Here is a 13778-nt window from a genome sequence, read left to right on the forward strand (position 1 = left end):
TCTACAATGTGAGTACACGTGTGATGTCACGACAGTTTAAATATTCCTCCATAGTGTATATATATATTATTAGCTGCATAACTGCATGTCCATGGAAATGGCCTCAAATATTTTCCTATAAATGTTCTAACCAACCTTGGAAAGTGAAGTATTTGAAATTCACATTGGGATCAAGTCACCTTTAGACCACACCATTTCATCTTACTTGGCTGGGTGGGGGTGTTTAAAAATTAGTCTGAGGCATGTAAGTGAAAAATCTATAAAAGTTAGATGTGTTGGGGAAATATTTGGTTTTAAAATTTGACAGAATATATGGAATATATACTTGTAATACACACACAAAAAGCAACACCAATGTAAAATGTCACAAAATATGCACACCTTGGAATTGTTAAGGTAAACGATACAATAATATATACATGTACACACACCTATAAAAAAGGGTTATGTCAAAAAAACTGTGATCAACATCTGAAACCACAGCAAGTATACATTTAGCTTTAGACTATTGTTTAACATTTACAAGACTATGTATTTATCTGCAAATGTTTATATAAAAGTAATTATATGCTGAAATTAATAGCTTTACAAACTTAAATAATTTAATTGCAGAAACTGAAACTGATGAGTTGTGCACCATCCTAAAAAAAATCGGATTGGGCCATTACACAAAGATTTTTGAGGAAAATATGGTAAGTTTTGTAAGATCTTCTAGAGGATTAGCTAATCTTGATTTTTAAACATGTAAGTGGACCAATCAGTAACTCCCTCCCCCTGCAAACAAAGATTGGGGGTATATACTATAATATAGGAATCACCTTGTTCGTCCATCTGTCTGCAATTGTGTTTGATCCATTTTTCTATGGTATTTCCTACATGATTTTGACCTAAGGTCATTTATGCAAGTTCAAAGTCATTAGAAGGAAAAAAACATATTAATTTGATATCTTTCTTATGGAGAAACATTGGAAGCTCTCTGTTAAATTGAATTTCAATATGATTGAATGTGTCATTAATTGATGCAGTACTGGCCTACTACCGTATATTAAATGACATCACTTAACATCAACTGACACACAGTTTAATCAGATTAGGCTAATGTTATCAGATTTGATGCTACTTTAAATTTTTTTTTTAATTATTGTTTACTTTTGATGCATTAACAAATGGTTTTTGATTAAGTAATTTTATAGTACTTAAAAATTATGTCCATTGTGAAATGCATGATCAAACATACATGATACTGTACAATTTAGATTGGCATCAATGAAGTGGAGGAGATGACAGACGAAGACTTCATTAAACTTGGAATTGTTTCTATCGGAATAAGATTGAAAATTAAGCAAGCTTGTCGGAATCACAAGAAAGGTTACAAATACATTTATTTACTTAAGAATGAATTGTAAACATCTAATGAAAATCAAGTCTTGGCTTTTCCCAGGAAAACATTTTAGGATAGGGTGAACAATTTTATTTTAACATATTACCAATAGTATTATAAATACATTGTTTGTTACTCTCTGCCCCACCCCCTATTAAACCTTTTCTGTTGAGGCCAGAGAGCTATGAAAATGCTTCAGTTGCTGCAAAAGACACTGTAATTAATTACCTTGTCTTACTAGTAACATAAAATTCGCGGTCAGTATTTTTTACCCTAAATTATAACCACTCGTGTACAATATAATGGTCAATAAACCCATTTTTTCTGAAGTAAAAATATGGTGAGAATCACTTTAAAATCATACTTTCAATTTATGCAAACTTGAAGTAATATCATTTTCATGTTTTAGTGAGTGATGCGCCAATGAGTTGCATCAAGACATTTCTTGAACTCCAAAAGCAGAGGAAGACTGGCAAAACCAAAAGCCCGAAAAAGGATCAGAAAACAAAGTTAACACGAAGACTTTATGTTGGCTGGAAACATTCAATAAGGGCAGGAGTATACAAACTGATCTCTGCAAGCAAAGGGGGAGGTCAACAGATCGTGGATTTTAACAAAGACTTGACTTTGAATCAGTTAATAAGTGAAATCACCGATATTTTTTTTCCAAATGGCATGTCTGAGGCCCAGGATTTGAGACTAGATGCCTTAGATGTGCATCTGGCATCCTTTTCTGGTTCTCCAATTCAAGAGACAGACGAGAATGGGGAGTCTTTTACAGTTGGAAATTACTTCAGAAAGATGAAATCAACCCCTGTGCGAATTTACTTACACACAGAGTTGGTGAGTCTTAAGAATTTTTAAAAGTTAAAGAAGGGAAGAATAAGGTTGTTGGACCTAATTTAAAACTGGCTCAATTTGATTTAAATACATTTAATTGTACATGCCAGTAAAAAAAAAAAATTAGCATAATTAATAGACAGGAATTCCACCATAGAACAGATCAATTAAGGCTTCAATTACATGTACTTTTCAGTTTACAGACAAATCAAAATTAATTTGCCATAATTTTTCAACATAATTAAAAGAAGAAATTTCATATACATTATACATTGTAATAAAGTTTAAAATCTATATGAGGTAATTGAGTTCATGAAACAATAAAAAATGATCTTTTTGGTCATCTGATTGAATCATTTAAAGTCCCAAAAAGTTTTTTATTGTTCCCCTCCGACAACAACTATTCCTCCCGGCTTCGCCTCGAGAAATAGTTGCTGTCTCAGGGAAAATAAACTTTCTATTGTCCTTATAGCCATGGAGTAAATAGGTATGAAATATCTTATAGAAAATATACCCTTTTCTAACTTGTGCAATATACCGGTAAACCTGGAAGTTTGTCTCCTGTGAATGTACAGTGACCTTTGGGTAATATATGATGCGATATTAAAACTGCTATGTAATAATCTGTATATATGTATGACACGTGTATGGGGGTGTGTGTGTGCACATATATATATATATATATGTATATATCTGTCTTTGATTATCTGTGGTCTAAAATACAGCACAGGCACTTGTGCCCATGGTAAATTATACCCAACATTAAGATGAAAATTAACATGCAGTGTTGTTGTTATCATACTGTATGATGAACTATTACAGAAACAAGGACGTGTGCTATACTGTGTTCAGATGTGAGCAATTTAATCTACAGGGTTCTTGTTTTGTACAGAAAAGTTTCAAAAGGCCAACCAATGGTGAAGCAAGCTGCGGGGTGATAACTGCTCTAGAATCCGATGAAGAAGATACAGGAACCCCAACTGTCACATTCCCCCGACTTAAACGAAGGAGACTGAACATTATTGAGGTAGATATAAAAAGGAGAAGAATTTTACCAATTACTTGTACTTTTAAAGAACTATTGGGCTATTTAATATTTTAAGATTTAACTTTAAAATCTTTTTCATTCAAACCCTGAGAACTATTACCCCCCACCCCCCCCCAAAAAAAGGGGGGGGGGGAGAAACACATTCAGTGCAAATTAAATGGTGAATCTTTTTAATATAGATCTAAAAATGCAACAGTCAGTTTTTGTTTTTTTACTGTACTAATTTTAAGGGATCAAAATATGTGGATCACAATCATATTTTTTCCTGTCAAATTAACCCACTTAATGTTGACATCTATGAACAAAATGTGAATACAATTAAATGAAGCATTACAAATTCAACTTTTGGTATGCTATGAAGGTTAAAAAAACATTCAAACAGAAATCAAATTTCATAGTGCAATACTGTCAAATACATGCATGCAATGTATCAAATATACATGCAATGTATGTCATTTCACAGTTTAATTCACTTATAATCCTAACAAACTATTTATGTGTTTATCAGGGATCAAAGATTTTTTTATTTATTTATTTATATGCTACATGTATTGTAAAAATGGATTGAGTCCTATTCAATTGAGTCATTAGGGCACTGCTTTGCGGAAACCCTATAGTAATCAGTCTGTCCATCCATCTTTCTGTCCATCTGAGATAACTTTTCTGGAGCATATCCCCTCTCCCTTTGCTCCAATCTGGCTATTCTTCATCCACAATGTGTGCTTTTGATCCAATGATATGCATTGACCTTGAATGATATTTAAAGGTCAAGTATCAAGGTCATATCGATCACACAAAAATCCCTCTTTTAATAGAGCATATATATACTCTCCACTTAGCCCTGCTGGCTAATACTTTACCTGTTGTTGGAGCTTTTTGGTTAAAGGTGTGCAGTGACCTTGAACCAAATCAATGAGAAGGACATATAGTAGATAACAAGACTGTATATTATTTTCCATTTGCTTAATCTTGCTCGGACTGAGAGAAAATGTCTGTATGCAAGAGTTAATGAGATTGAATTAGAAGTTCTATATCAGCTGGAAATTTTTTTTAAGTTATAGGTAAAAGTCAAAGTAAAACTCCCTGAAATTCTTTTCATCCAATTGTCCATAATATTTAAGGGGGCCATTTGAGATGGTCATGATCTCAATGTTGTCTAGTTTGAAAAATTAAAGTCAATTTTATGTACATTAAGGGCTTAAGTTCAGAAGATAGACCCTCAACATCAACATCAGCTGCTTTGGATTTGCCGGACATTCATGTTGATGCTCCTCCTTCAAATCATGCGGCTGCAAATACTCACTGCCAGACAGAACATGAACCAATCATTATCCTTCATGAACCTGGACTTTCGGAATTCGATCATGAACTTGAAATGGCTATAAGAGAGAGTTTGGAAAGTTCCGAGTAAGTAATTTATTTACTTAAAGTTTCTCTTGTAGAATTCATAGTGAAGTCTTTGAGATTGATGGAAAAAAGTTCAGTCATATTTTAAAATTTGGATTAAGAGCTTGCTTACAATAACTTTTGTTCTGGCCCATAAGCCTATTCTTTTTTTTATTTTGTGCAACGATGTTGTCATAAATGCATTTTACAATTGATTTAAATGCATAATTAAGTTTAATTTAAAATCTTTAATATATACATGTTTATCATGAAAATATATTTCAAATGGACATGAACATATATTTCAAACATATTACAGAATGTCAAAATCCCACATTTTATCACATGCATGCAGTATCATTACTTTGTATACCCTTTAGTGACCAATGTCATGCTCAGCCCTTAAAGTGTTGGGTGGATAATGAGATCTATAATCATTTCTCTATTGAGTATAGAAATGAAAGAACAACAGAAATAGTTTTCAAAATAAAAACTTAAAATATATCTTACAGAACGGTTACAATTATTTATTACAAGATTTGAATAAAGGAAAACCAGTAACTCATTTGAAATATTTCATAACTGTACGTATATTTAAGTTACATATAGTAATTTCTCATGTAAATATTTATTTATTTTTTTATTGGGGGGGGGGGGTTAGAAAGCAGTATTTAAGAGCTAGACAAAATAATTTTTTTAATTTCTGCCTTTGTAGACTTATAATGCATTTGAAATGTAATATGAATGTATTTTGTAGACCAGAGCCATCTTTAGAAGGAATATTGAAATGGTGGGTAGCTAGAAGTCACTTAAAGGATGGGGCACCAGTTTCAGTGGTAGTACACAGAGGAAAGCTTTTACAGAGTACATTTAGAGCAGTATCAAGGCCAAATTTCAACTTCCTCTTGCCTTTTCATGTTAGTTTCAGTGGAGAGATTGGAGATGATTTAGGTGGTCCAAAAAGAGAATTCTTCAGGTACATGTTAGTTAGATTTATTTAACCAATACTTTGCAAAATGTATTTTATATCCATTCATTCATCTTCAGGCCCCACCATCACCAACTTTCCACAAGTCCCAACTCTGCTTCAAGTCTAGTTTTGATTTCAAATTCATGTACTTTTTTTTTAAGTATTTGAGTTGAAGATTGAGTTGATTGATTTAAAAATTTTGGTTAAAGCGGGCCAGTATTAATAAGAACATTAGAGAAATGGAATAATTATCTGCCTTAGAGTTGAGCCTGCACAGTCTTGGAATGTCTGAAATTATGAATTAATGCTTATTTGTAAAATATTTGCTAATGCAAAACAGTTTATTATTCCCTCGTGCAATTTGTTGAGAGGAGGATATAGCATCGCTGATGTGTGTGTGTGTCTGTATGTATGTATGTGTGTCCATTGTCAGCTTTTTAGCAAAATTCTAAGAAAACCCTCTCATTAATATTTATTAAACTTTGTACACTTCTTTGGCATGGTAAAAGGACAACCCTATTGATTTCCAAGTCAGTTGATTCAATATGTTTTAAATTATCGTAAAAAAATGATTTGATGAGGCATTATCCAAAAACAGCGATTGGCTTCTAAATCAAGGCCTTGCACCATACAATCTGAAGATTGATAGAAAGGATGAACTGTTGAAAATCTTGTTCAAAAATGAAATATATTTCAGGTAAATTAAAAATTGCACACTCCATATATCATTATCATGTAATTTCTCCAACTCCATATGACGGAGCTATATTTGTCTCCTTTTACATATACCAGTATATAGATTTTGACAAAATACATTGAACCCCTGAATATGAAAAGTTTGCGAGCCGGTCCGACAGATCATGCAACTGTTGCCCGAGACACAGTCAACAACTGTTTTGTTTTACCCCTTCTAATCATTAACATGTTTTCGCGGAATGTGACATCACCGGTCAACAGTCTTTTTTAACAGTACCAATCCAACAGTTCCAGTCCAACAGTCAAAATGCTGGACTTTTTTTCGTATAGAGTTATATAGTAACTGTTTTACAGGGGTATAACAATTTTAGATGTTTGAATATGATTAATTTATGTTTTGAATAATTGATTATTTCATCACATAACTTTAACACTGTGGCAAACAAACTTACCAAAATGATAGTTGTTTTATATTACTATTATGATATGATATGGAGAAGGAGATCTTCCTTTCTCTTGGCTGACTGGGGGTGAAGTGAATTAGTTCAGGAATTTGGCACCAAGCATGCGCACTTAATTTAAGTCTAAAACTTGTAAAACTACCTATTCACTACTATTTCAAAATAACAACCCATCATACAGCTCTCACATGACCCAAACACCTTTGACCTTTCACAATCCCAACTCAACCAAGGAATGTAAAACACCATAAATATGAATGATATGTAAATTCCAATGTTCGATCTTTAATTCACTGTCTTATAGATGATGAAAATGGTGATGATTTATGAATTAGTTTATTAAATATCAATATATTTTAATAAATATTCCATTAATAAGGCTTATGTGACACAAAGATTTCACAGCAACTATTAATTTCATGAAATTATTAACATCAGAGCGACATATTTCTCTCTCTCTTTCTCTCTCTAAAGCTACAAACATTTGATGCCATTTTAAATCTATTGATACCATATTCAATATTGTGTGCAATTTTTTCAGGGTACACAGTGAAATTTCCCTGTTTATCGATGGTCTAAATAGAGTTGGGAACTTTCATACCTCTGCAATTTTGAGGGCAGCTAAAGAATTCAAGACTTTGTTCACCCCCAATCCAGTTAACCATCTGACATTTAGTGGGCTTAGACAAATGTACAAAATAGAATTTAGCCCAGTGGGTTCCAATCATCGGCAACAAGAAGATGAAGCAATTTATTGCTTCGAATCCTTTTGCTCCGACTGTGAAGGTAGATTTATGTTATAAAAAAAGTTTAATGTACATTTGTATTTCCCCGCAAAGTTTGTATAATAAATTACATTACACATATAAATTATATAAAACACCTTTAAAATATTTTCAGCTGGCATTCTTGAAGTTTCCTTGGAGGATCTATTAGCATTTTGGACTGGAGCATCTGAAGTGCCTCCATTGGGATTCGATCATAAACTTCGAATCACCTTCAATGAGAACTCTCAATACCTTCTACCAATAGCTCATACGTGCACCCTGGTAATTAGGTTGTGGAGAGGTTATAATGACCCTGATCAGTTCAGATGCGACATGATTAAAGCCATCACATGGACAGGGGGGTTTCACCTAGCTTAAAGCCTTGGGACCCTTTATCAAACCCTCTGCAGCTTTTTATACCCTCATTCCGAAGGAGAATTGGGGGTATACTGTTTTACCCTTGTGTGTCTGTTTGTCTGTCTGTCCATCCGTGACAAACATTTCTGTCACATTTTTCTCAGCAACTAATAATTGTAGGTGCTTGAAATTTTAAGACACCATTTGTTTAGGCATGCCATATGGTAAGATACATTTTTGTACCAATCGGACATCAACTTCCTGTTAAAAGACAATTTTATTTAATTTTAGCTTAAATTTTTAAACAATTTTTCGTCAAAGATTTCTCAGCAACTATTTATTGCAGATGCTTGAAATTATAACACAGTATTTGTTTAGGAATATCATATTGTGGGATATAATTATTGTTCCAATCGGATGTCAACTTCCGTTAAATGACGATTTTTGTTTATTTTGCATATTCACATCAGAGCAGGGGTTATCACTAGTGATTATTGACTCACAGATATCTTGTTTTTGTTGACCCTGTTTTTGAGTTGATCTCTTAGATAAGAGTTTAAAGCTGCTCTACAGTAACTGTTGTTTTTGGTTTTAGGAAAGGCAAGTTTGATTTTCATTTTGATTAGGTAAATGATACTTTCACTCCTAATGGGGTATACATTTTCACCTTGTGTGTCTGTCCATTACAAAGTTTAGTTTGCTTTTCTGACATATCTGAACTTTGAACATGATCTTTGTTTTAACATGACATGATGTATGGTTAGCTTCATTTTTGTACAAAGTCTATTTCATATGTTATTTAGGCTAATGGTGACCATTCTTTTTAGAAGCAGGGACATCATAATAAGCACAGACTTGCAGATTTCTTCTTCTTGTTTTTGTTTACAACGAACTCAACATTTTCAAATTCAAAAACAGAAATTTGTATTTGTAAAATCTGAAAGAGTAGTTGTTAACTTACCCGGCGTTTGCATCCTAATTTTTGTATGTTCAACTTAAGAGATGTCACATACTGAATTCATAAAGGAATCAGTTATAAGATACGTGTATTTGCAAATATAATTAAGATTCAATTTTTCATTAAATTATGACTGAAGAATTTTTTGAAACTATGCAAGTACATTTTCTGTTAAAATGATTTTCAGTTATCAATCATATCCTTATATAGTGCACTGTATTGATTTTGTTGAAAGTATAATGATTCAACACAATTATTTGATTTTAAAACTAGAATTATTGTTTTATTTGTTGTTATTGTGTTAATTTGGTTTCCTCTTCTTTTTAAATATGTTCTATTGAAACTTTTATAACTAAAGTTTTTTTTTAAACTAAATTTTATGTGAAAGAACACTTGATTAAATATTTCTTTTCCTTTTTTTACACTAAAGCTAAATCTTCATACTGAATAAAATGCAATATGATATAATGCATGCTTGACATGTTCAAAATCTTTTTGAAGTTATATTCATAGTTGATTGTAAACAATTTGGTATCTGCTTGTGAATGAAAATAATAGAATATTTTTTTAGTCAAAGTATAGAGCAATTGGGAGTATTTAAAAGAAATTTATATACTGTACATGTTTTCATAAATTCATTTCATACATCATACATAAAAGACGCAGTAACACATGGAAACAGATAAATTCAGGTGATTTTAATTTTTTCATTATGAACTATATATGCAAAATAAATGTGAAAATTATATACTCAGTTTTTGTCTTCTGTTATTTGTCATTTTTATCACAGTGCAGTGCTAATGCTTGCATTTCTGATCCAGTGTTTACTTTTCTCTTAAATATTTAGGAACATCACAGATACCGGGTACATACAGGTATACATTGAAAAAATATGTGTCACTAGTCACCCGCAAAAGTTAATGTTCATCATGGCATACACAATTTATACAATGTAATATCATAAATAAGTTGGTGGTTTTCAACTTAAGCACGTAATTGCTGAAGAATCCATAAAAACAATTCAACAGCTTCCTCTGTTTCACAAGGTATTGATTTTCCTCCTTGTCTCATAAGGTCCATTAAATGAGCTAGGGTATCCTCTCTACATCCAAACTTGTTGGGTAATTCACAGAAATTTTTCATTGCTTCTATGTCATCTATTTCTACTGGAAACTTGTAATCAACAGCATCTACAATAAAGTTTAAACAAAGTTCATTTTAAGCATTAAAAAAACCCTGATAACCATCATTAACATGAGAACCATATGGTTCACAAATCTTTGAGAAATGCAAAGAATTTTTTAATCTATATAGTTTGTATATGTAACATTTTAACAGGTATGCAGTACCATACATATTAAGAGAGGTATATAGCTCACTTAGGGATTTTCCATGAAAGACTAAGTTATTCTACACCACATCAATAAAATCTGAAGGTGTGTTGAGGATATACCGTAAATAGGAAAATAGTATGCAATAAAACATCTGTCATTTGAACCAATTTAAACCAAAGAAACCTGATAAAAACTTTATTTTACAGATGTAGTACACATTTACATTAATTTAATTTGGTCTTTGTACTGAAAATTAAAGCTCCTTAATTCAGTTTTATATCAATTGATGTATATACTTTTAAACAATGGTCATGCTAAGTATGTGTATAATAATAGAAATTTCAGTAGTTTTCCTGGTCAATTAAGCCATATTTCAATGAAAATAAATGATGTACAAAATTTGTTAAGAAAACAAATGATATTAAAAGGGTATCGTACATGTTATTTTGCCTCAATAAAATTTGCCCCTGACGTCTGAGGTGGGGATGATTGTATTATGACTATACGACTTTTACATCGCTTGTAATAGAGGTCATAATGTTTTGGCAAATCAAAAATAGACCTGTGAACATTTCGTTCAGTTCCCTTTTTTAAACTTACCCATGATGCATTTGGTTTGTTTTTTTTGTATGACCTTAAAGAGGTTATTTTTATATACTTTGAATATTTCCAACTTTGAAAGGAGACTGATTCTGCTTGTGTAATTAGGCAAAGGTCTATAACCTTCTGAGATAATTGGTTTACTAGTATGAAAAATTATTTGATACTGTAATAGCCAAAAAAATCGGACCCTGTCGCTTTAAGTATAGACACATATTTCAACTAGTGACTTTTCTGAAACAGCCATGTATAAAGCCACATACCATATATTGAAAGAACATGTTGTAAAAGTGTTATATGTGTGGCCTAGTGGTAAAATGTGATCGCTGGATCGATTCCACCAGTAGTAATTATTTCTTTACCCCCATCAGATAAACAAGCTACACATATATGCAGGTATTGTTGGCCCTGTGTAAACTCACAGGGCTAACAAACCTTTGCAAGCCAAAATTAGGACAAAATATGTATTTATTTTTGATCAGCTTCATTGAACTATATATAGGTTTATAACATTGTTTTACCATAAAGCTCTGGATTGAAGAACATGATATCTGGCTTTCCTGAGGGACATTCTACAACATTTTTTGATTGATGTCTGATATTGTGAGTATTCCAATCTTTTCTGATGTGATCCGAATCCCTTTGTAATATGGCCATAAAGCAAAATCTTAAACATTCTCTGCATAAAAGAAAAACATAAATTTCAACTTCTAAATAATGTTTTCTTTAAAAAAAGCAAGGAACAGGTGTTTTATTTATTTTCTTTTTACTGTATATAGATTATATAGCAATACACAGCCAACTTTAAATAAGCATAACTATCATCTCTTTAAACATATTTTATGAAGATATTAATTCCTCGCGTTGAATTGGGAATCTAGCTACAGTAATCTAGCTTAATATGGCACAGGAAAAAATTATAACTATTTTTGGTGGCTAAATCTTTCATTTGCTGTGACTATGTTTGGGTTGATGATAAAGATTTAATTGATCAAAATATATTACAATTTTGATATATATGATGTGTTGTGAGTTTTAAAAGTCAAGAGTAGAATACACAAGTGCTCTTCAAACAAAAATTCACATCTTAGAAAGCCTGGTTGTCATTTCAAAGGCCTAGCTTATACAAAATCATTTGAGGAAAGTTTATTCTAATCTAATATATTGCATGTAGAATATTTTCTAGAAGATTAATGGAAATCCCAAAATTAAATTAACTTACATATGCATGGGGTTTCCACATGTGAAATATCCCTGCATCTCTAAATCTTTGAAAAAGTCTATCCAATATCCAACACCCAATTGACGAAGTGATCTCCACCATCGCTCTATTCTCTATATTAAAAAAAAGGTTTACTGCACAATATAACTATCAATAGAACAATACAATATATATATTCCTGACAATACATGTAAATATAAAATTCCCAAATAATAAAGGTACCAGATATCCATGAAAAAATGCAATGGTACACATGTTTAGGGAAATTCTATTGTCAACGGAGTTGCAATGTGACAATTTTTCCAGTACATGCAATATATGTACAAAAGAAGTCAAATTTTCAAAACTGCACAATTCTAATAAAAATATGAAAATAAAATAATAAAAATGCATATAAGCCTTGTTTTTGGAACACGTATACATGTATAAAAATATTGACAACTAAAAAATCACACTCCCTCAATGCTAAATTTATTCATTGACAGTGACTATAAAACCAATACATTTGACAAAGCATGGCTCTTTGTTTTACATGTTTAACTACCGGTATTTGGTATAGCAGAAGCTTTTACTGTGACACTGTTTGATTTTTGCTTTTGAAGTTATCTATTCATACAAATGCAGTATTAACATTGGCGATTTGCCTGCCTACAGCCTCTGGGACTCTGCTTCTAGCAGAGCATGGCTAACAAGAGGCCCATTGGCTACATTTGCTGATCAGCAATTCTCAAATATTCCAAGATTTGACAATCCATATAACAATAATTCATGTAAAGAGAAGATGCAGTAAAGGAACAATGCATCAATCTTGTTATCCGATAAAAAATAAACACACCAAAGATAAGAAACTTGGAAAAGAATAATGATTAAAGATTTTACTATAAATAATAATGAAATCCAAAAGTAGGGATGCCCCATTAATGGTACAGGCCATGCCGGGGTTATGGTTTTTAATAATTTAGAATATACATGTACACTATATATGACTGTATATTATTATAATGGCAGAATATTTACCTGGTTTGATGTGGAACTTCCAATGATCACACTTTTATCTCCAGCCATAGCATCATCATCATTCCAACGAAAAGCCTTCTGCATGTCTTCAATGTGACCATTTTCTGTTCCAGCATCTATTCTAATGCATCTTGGTACTCCTGAATTGGAAAATTTTGATGAATTTAACAACAGTTAAAGTTCTAAAAGATTAATTAAATCCAATTTAAAATTAGAGGTACTCTGATCAAGTTCACAAATGATACCCCCTGCTAAGAACATATACCTGGTAACTCAAATATTTCTTTATTAGATAGTAATGGATGCATGGTCTTTCTAATAGTGACCTGAAACTTGCACATATGACCAAAGCTCAAGGTCATGACATATTTACAGTTCACAAGCAATCTTTGTGTCAATTTTAGTTTCTCATCATATTTCATCACAAGATATATTCTAGACAGGAATTCCTAATTTTTTAGTAAATTACCTTCAACTTGCCCAATTGACCTGAGGTAAAAAATCATGACACACCCTCATCTTTGTGTGAAGTAAGAACATCCAACGTTCCTCCATAATAAAGATATGGACTGGACAGATTGCACAGAGATGGATGGATGGACAGATGGATGGACACTTCGTTTGTGTGTGTGTGTGTGGGGGGGGGGGGGGGGGAGGGGTATGATATTAACATTTCACAAAATCTGCATTACACCTCCTACCAAATAGAAACTGCAATATATGCCAGAAGATAGATTTTTT

General features: G+C 32.1%; 1 protein-coding gene and 1 pseudogene across 1 annotated transcript; one reads left to right on the forward strand and one right to left on the reverse strand.

Annotated features, from left to right (window-relative positions):
- The first annotated feature begins 566 nt into the window (after window positions 1-566).
- LOC128186642 (uncharacterized) lies at window positions 567-9619 on the forward strand (annotated as a pseudogene).
- Window positions 9542-13206, reverse strand: LOC128187858 (uncharacterized). Its single transcript, XM_052858504.1, has 4 exons — window positions 13038-13206; window positions 12021-12133; window positions 11320-11477; window positions 9542-10054 (listed from the first exon to the last, which is right to left on the reverse strand). Exons 1-4 carry the CDS (start codon window positions 13119-13121, stop codon window positions 9849-9851), a joined length of 561 nt encoding a protein of 186 aa, XP_052714464.1. The 5' UTR covers window positions 13122-13206; the 3' UTR covers window positions 9542-9848.
- Window positions 13207-13778: the final 572 nt, after the last annotated feature.

The sequence above is a fragment of the Crassostrea angulata genome, chromosome 6 (genome assembly GCF_025612915.1).
Source record: "Crassostrea angulata isolate pt1a10 chromosome 6, ASM2561291v2, whole genome shotgun sequence".
NCBI classification, from domain to species: domain Eukaryota; kingdom Metazoa; phylum Mollusca; class Bivalvia; order Ostreida; family Ostreidae; genus Magallana; species Magallana angulata.

What these genes read in the sequence shown, in the direction of transcription:
- LOC128187858 (XM_052858504.1), bottom strand. Translation starts at nt 13,121, where the DNA reads ATGCAGAAGGCTTTTCGTTGGAATGATGATGATGCTATGGCTGGAGAT. An exon ending in GAAGTTCCACATCAAACCAG is followed by an intron (nt 12,134 to 13,037) that starts GTAAATATTCTG and finishes TTTTTAATATAG; the next exon opens with AGAATAGAGCGATGGTGGAG. An exon ending in CTTCAATCCAGAGCTTTATG is followed by an intron (nt 10,055 to 11,319) that starts GTAAAACAATGT and finishes ACTTTATTGTAG; the next exon opens with ATGCTGTTGATTACAAGTTT.